The sequence below is a fragment of the Falco rusticolus genome, chromosome 7, assembly GCF_015220075.1.
Source record: "Falco rusticolus isolate bFalRus1 chromosome 7, bFalRus1.pri, whole genome shotgun sequence".
NCBI classification, from domain to species: Eukaryota; Metazoa; Chordata; class Aves; order Falconiformes; family Falconidae; genus Falco; species Falco rusticolus.
The window spans coordinates 13,519,909-13,539,633 of NC_051193.1; the positions used below are offsets into that span (position 1 = coordinate 13,519,909).

Below are 19,725 nucleotides of genomic sequence, written 5' to 3' on the forward strand. Positions count from 1 at the left end.
CACCAGGATCTGTAGTTCACTGGTCTGAAAGGTAACTACAACTAGTGCCACACAGCTCTTCCTTTGTGCAAGAGAACAGATGTTCAGCCAGCGGTATGGGGACACTGATACACTTTGATAAGGAGTTTCCAGAAGAACACTGTAACTTGCCTGGCCTTTTGTCTGTATTGTCCCCACTGTACACAAATGACCCAGACAGGGTTTCCTTCCCGCAGGGCGGTCTCTGTGTATACAGGCATCTGGTAGCAGTGTCAGCACGCTGCCGTTGGCTTTTACTTGTTGACAAGTTACTTGTCGATAGCGAAATCCATTGCCACAAGATGCAGAGCACTCAGACCACGGGCTAGTTACCCACCTACAGACAGCAGAGACAATTTTATAGCAACTATGAAAGCACTGCAAACTTGCTGGTAGTTTGCAGTGACTGCAAATAAAAATCAAAAGAACCTGTTATTGCAAGTTTTAGAGGTGAGAAAAGGTAGGATCAGCTTTTTCAGTTAAGCAAGATCTTATAAATTCGGTTCACTGATGACTTCTAAGATAACTGTGGCTCAGTGTATGCTAACAGAAGTTATACTGCTTGTTACCCAAAAAGGTTATACTAGGTAAACCCTACAGACCCTGCTGGACTTAACATTTCTGAAAGAAGGTCAGCCTACTTTCCCATAACTCATAAAATGAACGATATCGATTTAGTTACTATTAAGGCAACAGGCATCATAACTCATCCAAACTTACTACATCAAGATCTTGCTAGATAATGGCTCAAGCAGAACGTGTTATTTATTGATTGCAAGTTGCAAAGATTTAGTCTGTCTTGGCAGCTACGAACAATACTGGGGAAGCAGCAGGTGGTAATACCATTTATTTGACTCGATCTTTTAATAAATCTAGGTTAGAAATACAGAATGGGACTTTATGTGTAGCACAACTGTGATAACGGGAAAAATATTCTATTCTCTTTAGCAATTATTTAATTTTCTTGCGGTCAAACAGCTTATATCCATTCAAGGAAGATTAATCTTTTACAGCCTGGATCTTGCCTTTTTCTCCCTTTTAAAGCTCAAGGATTTTTGCAAACATTTGGCGCAGCACATGCACAGCAAGTCAGTCAGGCCAAATTTGGCAAACACTTAAAGCACAAGTGAAGTACATTCTTAAACCCTTACACTTGCTTAACTGTACTTCTGTGCTGTGCTGGAGAGAAGTGATTAAACACCTGCAAAACACTTTGAGTAATAAGGGCCCGTGCCACTGCCCGTACATCTAAAGCCTTTATGATTTGATGGATACTTTCTGAAGAGTGGCCTTGGGATGAGAAGATCGAGAAATAGGTAAGTGGGGTGATGGAAGGGGAAGTCTAAATATTTTGCACTTCCCTCCCAGGTCAGTAATCACAGGGAAGGGGGAGATTAGAGGCACTAGAAACCAGACCCAGGGCTGTTTTCCAGGCAACTTCCTCTATGCTCTTCCTACATAGGAAGCACGGAATACTTCATAACAGAAAAACAATTTGTATGTTGGCATACATGTGTAATTCAACATAGAGTTAATGATGTTAGTGTACACATAATCCCCTTCGACTGGTAAATATATAAAGCCAAATTAAAAGCAAAATAAATCTAAGCATTTTAATAAGAGAGAATTTATGTGCCAGTCTGTTTGGCCGTATGAAACAACTGATGGTTTTTTGTGGTGAATACTCTGGGTACAGTGATAATCAGATGGTGAAGTCATGCACTGCAGTCAACCGAAAAGGCATGACCGTGCCGGGGGAGCCCTGGGCCCTCCGGTATCCTCCTAACTGTCATCTGCTCTGAATGGCTGGATTTTAAGAAGGAAACCTGCAACCGAGTCTGTATGTTTCAAACTATTCGTTCTATTTCAGTATTTTTCCACTGGCAAAAAGTTTGCTTCTTATGGGCTGGCTGGGGTTCAGACTCACAATTTAAGATGATCTGGGGTTTTGGCTGCTAATAATGAAATATAAACAAATTTCTCCTGATATTTATCTGTTGCTATGTTTTCTGTACTTAGAACAGAGTTTAGAACGTACTGGCAAGATGCACTCCCACAATGTCAGTTAAGGTCTTAACACTTCTCTCCAAACATTTTCCAGTGAGGGACAACTCCAGAACGCGTGCATGACTTTTCATTCCTCATGGATTTTTACGTTGCTGACAGTGATGGCCAATTCCTTTAAGCAGCGGAAAGCACTTGTTTTGAGGACTCCTGTGGGGATTCCCTGCTAAAAACCTAGAGCAACGCCTTATTGAACTGGAATGCTCAGTGCAACTCAAGGAGCCTGGAGGCAGGGGGTTGGCTTTTAGAGTCAGATGTTGTGGTATATTTCCCTGTGATATAAAGATTTTCTGCCCCTAGATCACAAGGTACCCGGCTGATCCAGTGACAAAATTGGCAGGGAAGGGCATGCAAGGAGTGTGACTCCGTGGCGAGGGGCGTTACATTCCACAGTAAACATCCTACTCAGAGCTCTGCTGGCTCGGGCGGAGAGGAGGTGAGCACAGAGTATCCTGGCTGCTTGTAACATGATGAGTTTTCTCTCTGTGTGTTGGCACAGATTCTGCAAAACCAGCGCATCGCAATGCCTCGGAGAGACCTCCAGCTTAGCTTTTAAGGTGTTCGTGTGGCAGCAGCATGGACGCTTGCACAGATCTCATTTATTCAGCTGAATCAAGCGCTCCCCTACTTGCTTGTGATCCATTTTCACATCTCTCACACTTTAGGGTTCATGATGAAATACAACCTACGTTTTAGACTCGAGTAATAAACACAATGTCAGGAGGTTTGTGAGTGCATTTTAATACACAGAGAGCACATGAAAACAGAGCAGAAGGGAGTTTACCTGGCAGGGCAGTCCTCTGTGTTGCATGCCTGGTAAACGATCAGTGGCTTTTGCAGCTCTCTGCATAGTGATGCATTTACTTTCTGTTTCTCTGCATTCATGCACTGTAGCCTTCTGGAGCGGGTTCCTGAATTCCCACAGCTAGCAGAGCAAGCACTCCACTCAGCATATTCCCATTTATAATCTAAGAAAAGAAATGGCAAGTAGTGTGAGCGAGGCGCTATACATTGTAACTGTGTCACATTTTAATTGATTTGGCAGGATATTCTGTAAGCTAGAGAGATACTGCATCCTCTGTAGAAAAGCGAGTATTTCAGCGCTGTGAAAAGGGACCATAAGCCAAAGTAGGATTCAGTCCTACTCGGCTTCCCTGCAAGTTCAGCTCTTACATATGAGCGTGAAGTTCTCTAGAAGGCAAATGGGATCAGCATATGTGCACATGAAGGGCAGGACCTGGCTCACAGTAGGAACTGATGAACTTCTTTTAAAACTTTCATAACATTTTTATACAATGAGCATTAAAAAGAGGAAACTGTAAATCAGGCTCTCTAGGCTTCCTGCTGTTCTACAGTAAATTTATTCTGAAGAAAACTCGTCTTACTCCAGACACTTCACATAATTTCAGGATTTAAGAGAGTCCTGTACTAAACTATAGAAAAGTATTTAATGCATAAATAATTTGCCACTGAGGCATCTGGCAAGATGAAAAAAGAATTTGTTTAAAAGAGCGTTTTATATTAAAAACCGATCACCTCTAACAATTACTACCTTTATATTTAGTCGCAATTCCAGTTACCCCTTCCCCCACAACTTTTTTTTTTTGACACTTGGTAAAAGATGAAGTACTATGCAATGTTGACAGATTTTTATGTGATCACAGAAGGAGTCAGATTTTTCTGTAATAACCAAGAATAATTGATAGCTACCAGCTGTGTCCACAGGCTCACTCTTCCAGCACATAATGAATTCTTTAACTTATTGTTTTTCAATGTTTCCTTATTACTTCTGGGTTTCTTAAAATAATACAAAAGGGCCTTTTTCAAAGTAGAAATAGTTAAATTTACCAACTGCAACTATGATGGAGAGACTGTATTGTTTGTTTAACTAGGATGATACTGCTCAGAAGTGCCCTCAATATGCCTACTGTGCGAAAACCACCAAAGGAGATTTTGCAGTCATACAAATGCATGGGTATTTCAGTGATGAAACATTTAAAGAAGCATCAACCAGAATAAAAGCTCACAACTAGAAAATGGAATCTCCCCAAAATACCGAGCAGCCTGATTGGAAAGGGTATTGGGCAACCAAAAGGCAGTCCGGCGAAAGACTACAGAGGGATAGTTCAATATCTGGCTAGACCTGTTCAGAAATTCTAGCTTTAATGAGTTCTATGTTAGGACCAAGGCCTGGATGTATTCTTTTGGTGAGCTATTAGGATATTTTCTGACTCAGTTCATTAATATTCTGACCATATATATGTTTCAGAAAAATTACTTTGTAAATGTGACTGACCCCGCAACCCCATGCATCCCAGAACTATTCTCACTCGTAAAAGTAATCCACTGTCAGTCACTAAGAATACACTTTTACACAGTGTAGGGGATTTGCAAGATCTGATCCTACTGCTTGAGCCCTTTGCACATAACCAGTAAGCCAAATCACATTAAAAGGTTAATAGATAAAACACAAAAACTTTCATTTTCAACAGATACTTGTTTTTAAACCTGATTTGCATTCCCCGGGTATTGACTGGTTAGAGATTTTTACTTTTTTCTTAAACTACCAAATGGAGTTTGGTGCTTTGCTGCCACTCTTAGCAGGATCTAAGTTCCTAACTCTCTTTTTTAAAATCCAATTATAATGTAATTAATTTCTAAAGCAGTTCAAAATTTTAAAACTTTATAAAATGTTCGCAGATACAGCCTATTGCCCTGCTGGTCCGTATGTAGGATCCTTGTTGAATTCATCTATAATCCTCAGCTGCACGTTTTATAACCTACTAATAGAAATGCAGTTTTGTGCAAGCACATTACATTGGAGAACACTGCAAAGCGTTCTTGAAAACTTAACATTGAAATAGATGAGTGTGCAGTGTGCCCTAATACATTGATGTGTTTAAGGGTGGCTACCATGTCATTGTAATGACACTGGAATATGACAATTGTGTTAAAATTATGATGATTAGAATTAATGTATTTCCAAAGATGACCTCAAAGTCAGTTTTGTTTCAGTTTGGCGGGCTGTCATGGCAGCAGTTTGTATGGTACGTTGAGGGGGAAGTTGAAAAAACCTGCCTGATTTAAAACTCTAAGGAGCAAGACACTGAATCAGGCAACATTCTTGCAGCTTCCCAGCTACACAGGTAAGAAATGAGAACCCCCACATGACATTTGAATACACATTAACTCTCATTTCCAACTCTGAGGATACCGATTTCCAACTCTGCCTATTGATTTAAATGGGACTAGTCACGTATGTGAAGTTAAACATGTATTTATGAATTACTTTCTATGTATAAAAGCACGTTAGGTTGCAAGAAAGTCTTTACAGAGTGAAAGAAAATATTTTAAAATTTAAGAATTTGTCATATAATTTTCAACAAACCTTCCTTCTTGACATTTACCCAAACTGACATTGGTTTTGCACTAGCTGAAGTCCAACATTGGAATTGTCCAGCAAATTGACCAGAGCTGGTGTTCACCTCTAGGATACGACCCCCAACCAGGGTTCGGTATTCCAAGGTCTTAACTTCTTCAACTGGACTATCTCCAAAAAGCCAGTGAACTGTGTTTCTGTGGCTGGGCAGCACTGGGCAACCTAAAAATCAGCAGCACGTAAGCAGGTTTTTCTAAACACATTGAAATGTTTGTACAAAGCATGTATGACTGCATGATTCCACGTAAAAGACCTTGCCAGTCTAAATAAAAACAAGAACATGCATAGCATATATTCACTGAAGTCCAAGCTACAGCCCAAAATCCTGACTGCCCCTTGAGGGGTATCAGCTGTGTAAGCTGATGTATACTTACCACAGCTCTTTATATTTTCCCTTGCAATAAGTTCTTACAAACTTAACTTCTATATGAACAAAATGGGTGGGGGGAATAATCATTTCAAAGGAATGAAGATTTCATCCCACACTCTGCAACATGCAAACAGGTTTTTAATGAAAGTGTTTCTATCTGTTTTGGAAAGGTGTCAAACACAAACACAAACAAGTAGGGATGGAAACAGAGGGATTCATTTTAGACAGAAAAATAAACTGTTCTAGAGCCCAGCTGAATCCCCTCCCATCATTTTCAACCAAAGCTCAAAGAGAAATTACGCAGCTTTAGTCTCATGGTGAGTCACCTAGATGATTCCTAAAGGGTCACCATTTAAAAACATTTTTTGAAAAACTGAATCAAAAAACAATTGTGTTTCTTACTCTGAGGGTCCCTCCATGATAGCAGAAAGCTGAGATATGGTTAGGAAATCCAGAATGTCACCAAACCAAGACTCTTCAGAATAACACTCATTTTTCTCCATGGGGCTCCCTCCAGTTTAATGAAATGAATAAATAATACAATTTAAATGACAAACCAGAAAATACAACATACCTATTCTTAGTGGATCTCCAGGCACCACACTGACATTTGTACCAATTCCTGATGCCATTAGGACACGCTTTCTTCTGCTTCCCTTTGATAATAGAGTATTATTCCCTGTAAGTCTTTGTTCTGTAACACAGATAAGATATCTTCTTAGCACAATTTAAATCATGATGTTAATAAAAAATTTGTATGAAATTATCCCACATGCTAGTTATGAATCAGAAAGGTATTGGCGCTTTGGAATTTGTTAGGATTAACTGGATTTATGTAGTCAAATTGTTTGTCTAACAAATATACTTCAGATCTGTAAACAGGGAAATGCAGAAATTATTTATGATGTTTATGCAAGTTTCTAATTTATTCAAATTTATTGAATATTATTTATTAGAAAAATAAGCCTGTAACAGTTAGTGTAAAAACAAGATTTACAGGATGTATGATGTATTTCTTGTTTCTTGTGACAATGTTATTTATTATTTCATTACCAGTTATTCACATACAGAAATTTTAAGAAAAATAATTCTCTCAGTAGAATCAGGCCAATTCCTCTGGTCCATTGTGGAATTATGACAGAGTGCTACAGCAGAAAAAAGAAGAAAATCTTTTAAAATCTCATTATGCATAGAGATAGCATAATGTATGCAGAATCATATGCCTGTCACTATAGCAACGCCTCCTTTTTATCATATGCCAGACAGAATAACTGCCAAAACTGTGGGCAATCTGTCAATAACACACAGTTCTTGCCACTTAGTCAACATTTCTGCTTTAATGAATGTGCATAATACCTATGATTCTTCCAGAACGGTTTAAATCTTTTGCTATATTCTAAATTCTGTGGGTCATTTTATGTTCAACGTTTTTCCTCAGTATGGAACGCCTGTGCAAAGCCTCCTGCTTGTCTCTGTAAACACTGGGACAAAAGAGGTTCCGCAGAACCTGTGAGGCCAGTGCCACACAGGCAGAAGGCTGGTTGCCCTGTCAGTCCTTAGGAACCTGTATTAGAAAGGCTGCACAGATTTTGCTCTGCTGCTTGACTGCCCCAGGTCAGGCAGTAATTGCTGTAGTGAAGTCCAAAAGGCTGACGTGATGTTGCTTCAGACAACATTGAGTCAGGGCAATCAGCAAGTTCTGACACCAGGAGTCATCCCATTTCATTGCAGTTTCGGCACAGCCAAAAAATTGCAGCATTTGGCCCTCTCCTCTCCACTCAAGATTTAATTAAACTAACGTCATATGACGAGGAATAGAAACGAAGTTCAGACTCTTGTGAGCAGTCCTCCCAGTCACATCATTATAATAATATTCCTCTCTGGAACATGTGAAGTTTTGATGTTCTCCATGAAAACTGAAACCAAGAAGGGAGCTCCAGTCTACACTCATCCTGACACACAGACTCCTATTATGTCTTTGGTACGTCTTCCTTGGCCAACAGATCCAAACAACTCTAAGCTGCCTTACACGTGTGTGCCAAAGAAAGAAGCCTTTGTAACGGGATTGGCCATGTGTAACTGCGTTGTACTTCATACAGCAAAGTGGTGAGAAAGTTAACCTCGAGAGCTGAATGATCCATTTATTGGAGCTATTTGCCAGGCATGATTGTATTATACAGTATAACATTATAAATCTACTTACAATAGAGCCATTTCAATGGAGTTTTTCTTTACATTTTCTATTCTGAGACTTAGCAGTTCATATTCAGAATTTTTTGTTTTCCATGTCCCTAAGTTTTATTGGCCTCTATAATAATAAAAAAAAAACCAAACAACCCACAACAAAGCCAAAACCAGCCTTTGCTTTCATTTCCCTGCATTTCCCTGCAGATTTTCTGAATAACTCAAGCCTGCTGCATTTCCCTAGATAAAAGCACTAGGAACAATGCAATATTACAGTGGATTTAGTCTTCTAATGTGTCTCCTGCCTCTAAGGGCAGATATTTGTTGCCTGGAAGCAAGAAGATGGAACAACTTTTGAAGAAGTCACAAGTCAAACCATCTGTACCTAGATACAGTATTACAGGAAACGCAAAATAGAGAACACATCCCAGGGAGTCAGATACAATTGAAAATTCCAAGTTCGTAATATAGCGTTAAATATCCCTCCAACTATTTTATTGGTTAAACTTCATAATCAAAGTAGCTCACTGTTGTTATCAGTCAGGAATTCTCATTTAGCACTTACCAGTTAAGTGGAGAAGAGATGCAGCTTCAGCTTTTCCGAGAGCGTTATTTGCTCTGCAAGTGTATGTTCCTGCATCTTCATAGGAAACATTCCTCAGAAATAAAGAGCCATTCAAAACCAGGAAAGAATTGCTTTGTGGAATATCCTTCATCTTGAACCATGTTACATTTGGTTGGGGAACACCTTTAAAATGCAAATAATTAAATCATTCATTGTGAGAGATAAACCATAGGGTTTATACTGTTAACTGCTACCATAACATCCAAGAATCGTAAGTTCCTTTGTCATGTCACGGGTAGCATAAACCAAACAACATTGCAGCAAAATAAGTAGTTTCTCCACTCACAACAAAACTTGTTAGTTGTAAGCCCTATCAAAAATTAAGCATCCCACCTAGGTTAAAGGTTAAGCACTGTAAGGCAAGCTCTCAGAACAGCTTTAGAAACTGCCACCAGTCCTACAGAAGCAACGTGCTCATGTGTCTTGCTACTGAAAGATGTGAGACCATTAATCCCGATCAAGACCAGTTGGTGTAAAGATCTGCACAGCATCTTTTCATTCAACCTGCATCCCAGAATATATGAAGTAAGGAAAAAATATTCAATTTCTGATTAAAATGCGGAAAAAAGAAAAAAAAAAAGAAATGGAGGCAAAATATTTTTCATGGAAAAAAAAAAAAAAAAGGATCTATGTATCAATTAGATTAGAAAATCCATGTGGCCAATTTCTGCCAAAAAAACTTGTGTAAACTTCTCCAAGTTGCAGATGTCATATATACAGCTTGTAACAACGTGGTGTGAAGGAAAAAGAACACAGTTATTAACAACTAAACAAGGAGCTCAGTTGTTAAGCAATCTCATTTATCATGTTATAGAGACCCAAAGGTCTATCATCATTCCTACTGTAACGCTCGAACTCTGAGAATCTCAGCATTTGCAGATAACTTGTCATTCTAAATTTTAATCATTGAATGACTTTGGACATTTATTTTTAATTAGATGATTTTTCTGCTGTCACAGTACACCTCTGTGGGAGGACTTCTACTGTTCCATTTTCTTCAACCATTGGCCTTTAAGAAGAGATTTTGCAAGCTGGCAAATCAGACACTTCATTGCTTGTGCTCTGCTTGAGCTGCAGCAGCAGAAGCGCTCTTTCAGAGCTCCAAAATCCTAGATAAATCACTGGGTAAGCCTAACGTACACGGCACGGTGAGGAGCCACGGAGGAGCACAAAGGTGCAGGGCACTAGACAAGTCAGAGCGGTTAAACTGTCTTTCACCTGAACTCTTTTTTTGCTAAACATACTGATCAGTGCTCACTGAGGACTACCAAAAGAGGTTCTGCTAGAGAAGCTGACCTGAATGTGGGACACTTGGAAGTTTCAGCCATATTGAATGCTAATTCAGTCTCCTCTCTTCACAGATCATTGTGCAGTATTACTTTACAGATGATGTCTTCATGATGTGGAATAGCCTTTAGGAACAACTTTAACATTTCAATCACTGGCTTAGCACTTCCAATGCACACCTCAAATTTTTCCTTTACTGTAATAGGAACCAGACATATTTTTTGGAACTTGCTATTTCACTAAAGGAAAAAGTTCCCCCAACCATTTTGTCTAGAAAGACAGTGGAGAGAAACACTCTTCGGCATAATCACAGATTTTATTCTAGACAATTTAGCAGCTGTTCAGTGCTTTTAAACTCATGAAATTGTGTTTTACTGAACAAAACTGCGTAAAACAAAGTACAGATCTGCAGAGTGCACAAAGGTCAAAAAAACCCTGCTGTTTTTCAAGTTTCCAGAGGAATCTTTATGCCACTTTGAAAAATCCTTTTGGAATTAGGATGAAGTCTTGCTTTAAGGGTCTTTTTTCCATTTTACCCCAGCTTTCTGGCTAAAGTGTATCATTCTCAGACATATTTTTCCTTTAGAGTGTACTTTCCATGGCCATTCAGGCGTATATGCTTACTATACAGATGGGCTGAGGAGGTGCTGTGAGGATGCTGAGCTGGTTTAATCTGAGGCCTAGAGGTTTGCAGCCAGACTACCCTCACTGGCACCAAAATCCAGCAGACTGATCAGAGCCAAAAATAAGCCAGAAGCAGCACGGTTGAGATGGGACCGAAGTCAAAAGATTTTATGTAAAATTCCACAAAACACAAAAATGTTTGGAAAGGTTTAAATTTAAGCTTTTAACCTGAGCCTCTATCAAACTTCAGCCCAGTATCGTCTCACGATACAGTCCTCCCTCTGCTCTCACCACGTCATTCAGAAATGTACCTCATCCCTGGGATTTAACTTAAGTATTTCTTTCTTCCAAAGTTGGTTTGTATCCTAGAGTTTATCCCGGAAAAATTGCCATGTCTGTACTCTTCTACCCATGTCTCATTCAGAGACATGCAGAGCCTTTTAAAACCTGGCCTGGAGCTCAGTTTGCAGAAGAAATCTGCAGAACAGCTTTGCCTCTCATTTTAAGTTCAAAATTGGGTATCTGTCACACACCTTAAACTCAATTTAAGTTACAGCAAATGATTCCTCTTTCTTTCTCCAAAGAGCTGTATACATTTCTCTTTAGCAGAAACAAGCAATACCACACGCACAAGAAAATCAGGCCATTTCTCAAGAGAATGGCGTGAATACACAAACATAAATTCCAGGTCTAAGGAGCAGAAGTGTGGACAGAGCCCTGCATGGCAGTCCAGCAGCCACTCCAACTGAAATGCCAATGAATCTATCCAAGCAATCTTAGAGGTGCTGTCACTTACAGATAAGGGGAGGGGGGCAGAAATCCATGAAAAACCATCAGTTAAATACATCATGGAAAAAACAACACTATTATACGTGATTATCGCACACTATCATTTTAAAACAATGTTATCTAGATACCTTCAGAGCGCATCCATAAACGTGACCTGTTTGAGTTGAAAATAGTAGTGGAGATAATCACAACATTCCTTCATTGTATTTTACCCAAAAACTACTATGAAGTAAGATTTTTTTTCTAAAAGTAAATGATTTTTATGTGAACTGTATGCGGAGTCCCTCTGAGCTGGCCTCTTCACAAACGTTTTGAGGACCCTTCAGCTTTTTGCATTTCATGCACGTTCCTTTTCTTTCCCCAGACTTTGTGCTATGTGGAAACCAATTCACTATCCAAGTGAGCCTGGTAGATATTGGACCATCTGCTTAAGAACAACTGGTATTTGAAAGCAAGTTCCCTCCATGACCTTTTGCCTGGGCTTTTGGTTAGGTCGCCATCAGGAGTATTAAGGCAAATCCTCAGCTTGAGCCCTGAGCGAAGGGCAAAAGGAAGATACCTTTCAGAGCAGAGTTCAGGAACCTGTTACAGGCTGGAATATCGCATGAAGGGAGGAGGGGGGGCGGGGGAGAAGAGGCAGTTGGGTGTCTGCACAATCTGCTGTCAGGACACAGCTGTACGCTAGGAATCAGTGCGTCTAGCCCTGCCTTTCAGGGGAAAACTGGCGAGCACAAATCCGCTATAAAGAGTTGTACATTCAGAGAGCTGCAGCAGAGAATCTGGCCAGAAACTGTTTTTTTTGTGTGGTACTACCACATCTGCTGATAGACACCCTATAAATGGATACAAGAAATTAAGCAGGAGAAAAAGACATCTCTTTTAGTCCAGCTCCTCTGCGTTCTTCGGCAAAGCAGCGTGTACATTTCAAACTCTTCTGGAGAGCTTCAGTTTATCTGTATATTCATATTGCCAGTGAAAAATTCTTTTCTGCCATAACTCCTATGAGAGACACTGAGTTCTTTCGTATACTGTCATTTCTGGAATTCCTATCAGGAGAAACTCTTACACTGTTGGAGGAGGCTAAAAATCCCTATTTTTAGGTGTGTATTTACCTTTTTAATAGTGTCTGTGCTTAACAGTGCTTTGCATAAAACTTCTTCGCATAACATAGCACATAACCCCAGCGTGCAGTCACCATTTGCACACTGCAGGTGATAAAGCTTCCATCATGCTGATTTTTTTATGCTTCTCCTTTAGAAATTAGATTATATTTACTGCTGTTGAGATAAGATTTTTCTTCCCTACTGGTCTGCAGCACTGCACACCATGTCTCATCTATCAGTTCTTGTGAGAAAGCAGGCAAAGTATACAATTCCCACGCTCCTCTCTTGACAAGACTTACAGTAGCACTGTCTGCAGGACAGAGTTCAAGCATACCATCAAAATGCAAGAAAAGCTGCTTTTTTTTTTTTTCCCCCCCTAGGCAAATAGTTAAGGCCTAAAACCTGCACTTCACCTCTTAGTATTCATGTAAACAAAACTGTAAAAGTTTTAAGTACTGTTTTCTTATCCAAGGAGAAAATAAACTAAGCAAAAATAAGCCAAACACAAGGTGTTGTTGTTTTCGTCTTCCTTTTTTTTTTTCTCCTTAAAGGAGCTGAAATTATACTTAAGCTTTAGGACATCTCTCTATGACTTCATGGAAGGGTTCATCCTGTGCACAAGGTTGAATTTTAACTGCAGATGCTTGACTCTCCTTTACATAAAGGTTGATTTACTTAGGGACTTTACATGGACACAATAACATTCGCAGTCTTCAAGAGTCTTTTCCATTATAGAATTGAAGCAAGACTATTACAGAGATGTTTAAAAGCTAATTACATTGAATTTTAAAAATATTTCCTCCTCGCCACTATAATTCTCTGCCCTCTGTTCTGACTCAAAGAAATCTCTACTGTTGTCATTTGTTCTTTCCCAGACGGTTTTAAGATGTGTCTTTCCTTTCAGCTTACTGTCCAAATTTAACACATCTACATAAGCTGCTTCTACAGAATGGCTGCCTTTCTGTACCCATCAGAAGACAACAAATCATTCTGGGAATCATTTCCTAGACTTTCTCTTCAGGAAAAGAAGTAAATCTTCCAGTTTGTAATCCTGGAAGGAAGTCGTTCCCTATCTACACCCAAGAAAATATTACTTTCAAGCTGAAGAATTCCTGGTTTGATCCACAGCCAGTACAAAAAGGGGAAGAGGTGAGAGAATGGCCTGCAGCCACCTTTGTTTCCTCGATACCCCACCTCCTTGCAGATGCAGCTGAGGATGAGCCCAAAGGTATCAACTCACCCAAACTGCCAAAGGTTCAGAATCCCCGAGTGCAATTTAGATCCCCATGATTCAAATGGGAGATCCATCACTGACATCAGCTACCAGCAGAATCAGTCAATCTTATCCTATGGCTCCAAGTCAGGAAAGCGCTTATGCACAGGATTAAATCCATCTCTATTAGCGAATGCGATTAAACACATGCTTAAAATTAAGGATAGCTGTAACTGTCCTTCATGAACAAAACCTCAAGCCTTCTTAGTCTTAGAAAAACCTTAAAAATCAGAGTCTTACTCTTGCAATGGATCTAAATCCTCTGATGTTAAAAATTTCTACTATAGACTGAAGTGGCTATAAAACTTAAAATCAGTTTAATCTATTTTTCTGACCTCAAACACAGGTTATTTTCCACTAGCACTGGAGCAGCTCTAAAATACTCAATGTTCCATGAAAAAAGTCATTTTCCACCATGAATGGCCCTGGGACAGCAAATGTTATGGAAAAAAACCTCCAGCTCCGGATGGGACTGTGAAACATGTGTTTAAAAAACAGAAAAAAAAAAAAAAAAGGAAAAAAAAAGGAATCTGCACTATAGGGTGCCCTTAAAATATTCAGTGTTCAAAAACAAATTTCCTCCAACCTTGAAAGCCCTATGAAATATTACACACCATAAAAAATCTTGGCCTACTAACTAGTTGCTCTAAAACATTGGATATGTCTTCAGAAATTTTTTCCCCCAGCTATGTAGAATCTCATAAAGTATTCTGTATTTCCCATTCAAGAGCAAGGCAGGACTGTGCTGGCACAAATCACATTTTGCTGCACTTCACTAAAAGTTTACCTAACTTTAGAGGCTAAATTCTATGTCATCTTTCAGAGGAAATGATTCTGGGTCAGTAATATACACAATGAATGCAATCTGATTATTATTTATTCTAGACTCACTAACACCTACAGTGGATTTAGCATAACAGTGCAATTTCTTTGATTGATACATCTTCATATCTTCTCCAGCAGAAGTCGCAAACTGCCTTTACGTTCACCCAAATTATGCTTAACTTCTAGCAAACCCTAAAAACCCTAAGCCACGCTGCTACTGAGGTTACCTGCATGGATCTTGCCAACTTTACCAGGCATAATAGCCTTGGACAGAGAGCCAGCATGAGACATTTTGGCACTTGGTATGATCCTCCAGCCTGCCCTCTGACACTGCCTCATTCTCTTGCAAGCTTTCAAAGCCATTACCTCTGCCTTTTCCTACCAGTCATGCGACAGCCCCTCTTCCTAGGTGGTAGCAACATCTGGCAGGATTTAGACATACTTACTGACATCTGCTGGCCTCCTTAGAGGGGTTCCTGAAGCAAGACCCCTTCCCATCCCACTCTTGCTACAGCTCTGTTGCGTCCTGTTTAGTTCTCTGGCTGTCAGCTCAAAGAGAACACGATCTTTTTTCCAGCTGCAGAAGTTTACGGCTAATATTTTTCAAAATCAGGCATGTAAAATCAGGCAGCTATGTGTTGGCAAGTCAATGAGAGGCTCTGAGTTAAGTATGAACTCAGAAATGACTGTTAGACTGAATTCTGTAGTCAGCCCCCAACAGAGACTTGGTTGGGGTGCATTAGGGCAATTCTACAGTTCAGCACTGTTACCGGAGACTGGTTTGCCCAACTGGTTAGTAATTATACTTCCACTGTACTGAACAGCCGTGCTATATCACCAAGGACCCAGACATTTAGGATCATAAAGTAGATACACATACGCAGGGACTTGGAAAATCTAGTTTTATCAGAAATCAAAGAACTACATCGGAGTCACCATTCTTAGTCAGACCTGAAGTCCGTTTAACTCAGCACTTTGTGTCCAATGTTGGGCACGTGGGAGGTGTAGGGAGACCACTAAAATCACGGCATCGATTGAATCACCCTTCCTCAGTATACTTTCCTAGCTTCCAGAAGCAGAAGCAGCACTTCGGCCGTCATGCTTGTTTCCTCTAATATTGCTCTCCTCTCCACCTTTCCTATCACTACTGTATCCTTTTTGAGATGAGATTAGCAAGTTCCAAACAGGATTCACCACAGCTTTAAGCAACGGCCAATTTGTATTTTCTCTTGTGCTGTCCATTCCTCTGCCGTAAGTTTTGATGTGCTTCTACAGACACCACCCAGTACGTGTGCTGGTGTTCCCACAGAACTAACCAGCATGCCTCCACAAATCTTTCTCTGAGCAGCAGTCATTCAGGTACAGCCATGTGCACATGCCTATACTTAAGCTTATTTGTTTTATGTGGACATTTATTCTGCAAATATAAGTTCTGACCATCCTTTGCCCTCATTTAGCTATTAAACATTATTTGTATGATCCTGATGCAACTCTTTGCAGAGACTTTTAGACCTGATTAGCCTTTATAAATCCTGATTCTTTATACCTTTAGTCAACTAACTGTTCACATTCTTTTTCAGAACTTTTATGGAAATGTTGAACATCACAAATCACAGAACAGAGTCTTGGGGAACCCTGCTGGTAACCTCTCTCCACTAAAATTTGAACATTTGTTCTTTCGGATCATTTGATCAGGTACTAGCCCCAGTGTGCTAACCTCTTCTGTTATACTATGAGAATTTGTTAAAGTTTACCTGGGGAAGTTCCTGACAGCTTTTTGCAAATTGAAGTAGGAAGTATCAAGGGAATACCCACCTGTCTGCTGACCATTTGAAGAACTCTCAACGGAGTTTTTTAGATTTTACCTTCCTTTAACACAATCCATCTTACCCTTCCTGAATTTGAAGGAAACCCCTGCTTCAATAAGGAAAGCTGGGAGAGAAAAGGAGAAACACCCAAAAAAGCAATAGTGTAAACCATTCTGGTTTATGGGGTTTTCCCCAAAGGAACTCTGTAAGCTATATTTACATTAGCAAGTAGCACAGGGCATCAGGAATGTGCTTTTAAAGAGGCAGAGTAGGTACCAAGATCCCAAAACACATGAGATGTGTGCTTGGATGAGGGTCGCTTTGGATACCTGGTGAATCTTGCCTGGACCCTTGGACTTACTGCCCATTAGCGTTTGGAAAGTAATGGGTATAGTCCCCAGGCACACCCTTCAGCTTAGTTACATCCAAAGGGATTAATTTTTCAGGTTCCCAGACTGTTGCAAGACACAAAGCAAAGCACAATTAAGCTTTTCAAGTACATCTTTCAGTCCTCCCCGCTTATGCCCGATCCAAACAAAAACTCTAATGTAGATGCACTTAAAGTAAAAAGAAGTGTAAGATCAAAAGATTTTCCGTTTATTATACTAATTACAGTGTCATTCCTTCCTCGTAAAATAAGTCTGTACTTACCCCTTAATATCTTTGAAATCCATTATTAATACCTTTTAGAAGAACACACAAAAAAAACCCTAAAAGAAATTAAAAGCCAGAATCCTATGTATTAAATTGCTGATTTTCTTCACTGAGATGTTTTCTGAGGGGTTTAGCATAGAAGACAAAGAAGAGCATCAAAGTTACATTTGGAGTAGGGCACGTAAATGAAGGAACAGATGGAAAATAAAGTTCTTGATTTGTCTGGACCCGTTTCAAGTTCCAATACTGACAGCAAGTAGCTGGTCCATCTCTGTGAAGCGTACGTGCAAAAAGATGACCCTTCAACAGGCGCTGCGTATTTCTCACGAGTGTCTTATCAATATTTTATTTTTAGAGAGCCAAAATATATGCAAGGAATTAAGAATGTGGATGAAGACAGGGTTTCTACTTTTAAAAGCCTCTGTGCCAAAATACTCAGAGATGCAATATAATGTATATATAATATACCCAATCTCAGTGCAGTCTATTTCCCTTCTACTCTGTTACCAGGAGGTGGCAGACAATGCACATTTTAGATGTAATTTCTTCCCCCCCCCCCTCCTATTCAACTTAGAACTTTCAAGTTTTCACAATAAATGGAGTCTGACAGTTTTAGTTTATTTTAGTAATAATCACAAGACGATCTTTTCTGCAAATACAATAAATGTTATCCAAGAGCAATTTGGAGCAATCAGTATTGATATTTATACCATGTGTGTTGATTGAAAAGCTCTTGGCTGTAAGAATGGAATATGAATCTATCCAGAATGTTATGAATATCTTCTAGCATATGCTCATGTGGGAGCTATAAAAGTGAGTTTATTATAATTAGTGGAAAAATAGTTTTGTTATAAAATTAAAAAGAGAAAGGAACTCAATGCTATTAGCTTCAGCAGTTTAGCTAACAAACTGTTCTTTGAGCTTCTATTTATAGAATGCTCTTTAGCATTTTAAAGGTTTTTTTCAATCCAAATGTAATTTTTGGAGTGTGCAAGGAAGACTTTCAAAAGCACAAAAAGAACCAAATCAGTAACAACAACTTCCCCCCCCCCAAAAAAAAAAAAAACCAAAAAACAAACCAAACAAAAAAAACCCCAAAAATGAAAAAAACCTGTAGTCACCTGGCTAATACTGCATGTTATATTAAACTTCAAGTCCTTTCCGTTAAAACCATCAAACAAGCTGTCCTGTGTAACGTGCCCTAATGAACCCAGGGCCCCTTAACTAGAATATATTTGGTTTTCTTTAGGCCTTGGATAATGAAGAGGTGTATTGTACAGCCATTAGCCAGCCAGCAGAGGAAGCTGGAAAGTATCTCTTTACAACATCACCTCCTCTCTACCCTTCACAACTGTCTTTGTCAGACTGTTGGGTAGGTTGCTCCAACTTCCAGCTGAAGTTCTGCTCTATGGCATGATATTCTCCCCTAAACGAATCGTTAATTTACTATTTTGCATAGGTGCACACTTTTTGTATGTATTTCAGAAAACTCCTGAATAGACCTTTGCACTGCTTAACACAAAAGGGAGAACTCAATATACCTATTCTCTACAGATAGAAACAATAAATTTACAGATTTACTCACAGAGAAAATTACAGTTTGAACAACTATAAAAAAGTATTATAGATTATTCAGCTTACAGAAAAAAACCACAGAAGTCATTGCAGCCAAGAAATTTAAAAGTAATTTAAGATTTCTCTTAGTGGCATGGCACTAATGTTTTTCACATACACAGACACCTTATTTATCAGATGGTTCTTCTTATGGAGGACTATTTTGTGGGCTACCGGGAGTCCAATAGATCAGATGTATCTGCTTGATGCCACTGAGAAATCTGCATGAGTAACCTCTGTGTAGAAGGATCCTGGATGATAAGTATGTAGCAGAACATGAAGAACACACAGAATCTTATCTAGTGATACTTCACTTAGGACAGGCCCAATGAAAACACCCTTCTTTACGAGCATGCAGGAGGAAGGGCGCTGAGAAAAAGGTACTCCAGACCTGACACTAAAAGAAGGGCTCTCTTAAAATTACTTTTACAGTTCATTCTAAGAGATCCTCAGCTAATAGACAGTCACATTTGGTCACTATCCATGGGCATTTTGACTAGATATTAGTTGTAAGGATTTGCGGTGGGCTATTACTCCAAGAAGGCAAGAGATTATTCTCTAAATCAACATGCCTGATGAGGAGAAAAGGACTTTTGCAGACTCACATGGCCTGTTTGTAGGAACAGATTTAGAGTATTAAAAGTTACAAATACTTTTAGGTTGGTTTTTTTTTTTTTTTATTCAAACTCTTGCTTGTCTGATAATTCACATGATGTTTTATCAGCATTCTCAACAAAGTTTGCATACTACTACACTACAAATGGACATATTTTTGGTCCCATCTATTAGACAAATGTTAGCATAAAGTGCTATTACATTCAATCTTCTGAAGTTAGTGGTTTATTACTTTTCATTAAGGAAAGCAGAACAGAAAAACTCTGCTTACATCACTGCAGAAGTTGTTCTGCTTCTAGGCTTAGTGACATTTTAAGACTTACAAGCTCTATTTTATTCACAAACAGTAATACTTACTTCCTTGGCAATCACAGGAAATCAAGCAATTAGATAAATCATTTTTTAAGTCAACATTGGTGCCTTAGCATAACTA

At 39.3% G+C, this 19,725-nt stretch overlaps 1 protein-coding gene across 2 annotated transcripts in view; it reads right to left on the reverse strand.

Moving 5' to 3' along the window:
• The window catches only part of ADAMTSL3 (ADAMTS like 3), a 187,628-nt gene that overhangs the window by 5,475 nt on the left and 162,428 nt on the right, over nucleotides 1-19,725 (reverse strand). For both annotated transcript variants that reach the window (XM_037394433.1, XM_037394432.1), the window contains exons 24-28: nucleotides 8,641-8,823; nucleotides 6,466-6,585; nucleotides 5,471-5,683; nucleotides 2,867-3,050; nucleotides 151-355 (exon numbers count right to left, since the gene is read on the reverse strand). In XM_037394433.1, the coding sequence (XP_037250330.1) occupies nucleotides 151-355; nucleotides 2,867-3,050; nucleotides 5,471-5,683; nucleotides 6,466-6,585; nucleotides 8,641-8,823 (905 nt within the window). The remainder of the gene's footprint in view (nucleotides 1-150; nucleotides 356-2,866; nucleotides 3,051-5,470; nucleotides 5,684-6,465; nucleotides 6,586-8,640; nucleotides 8,824-19,725) is intronic.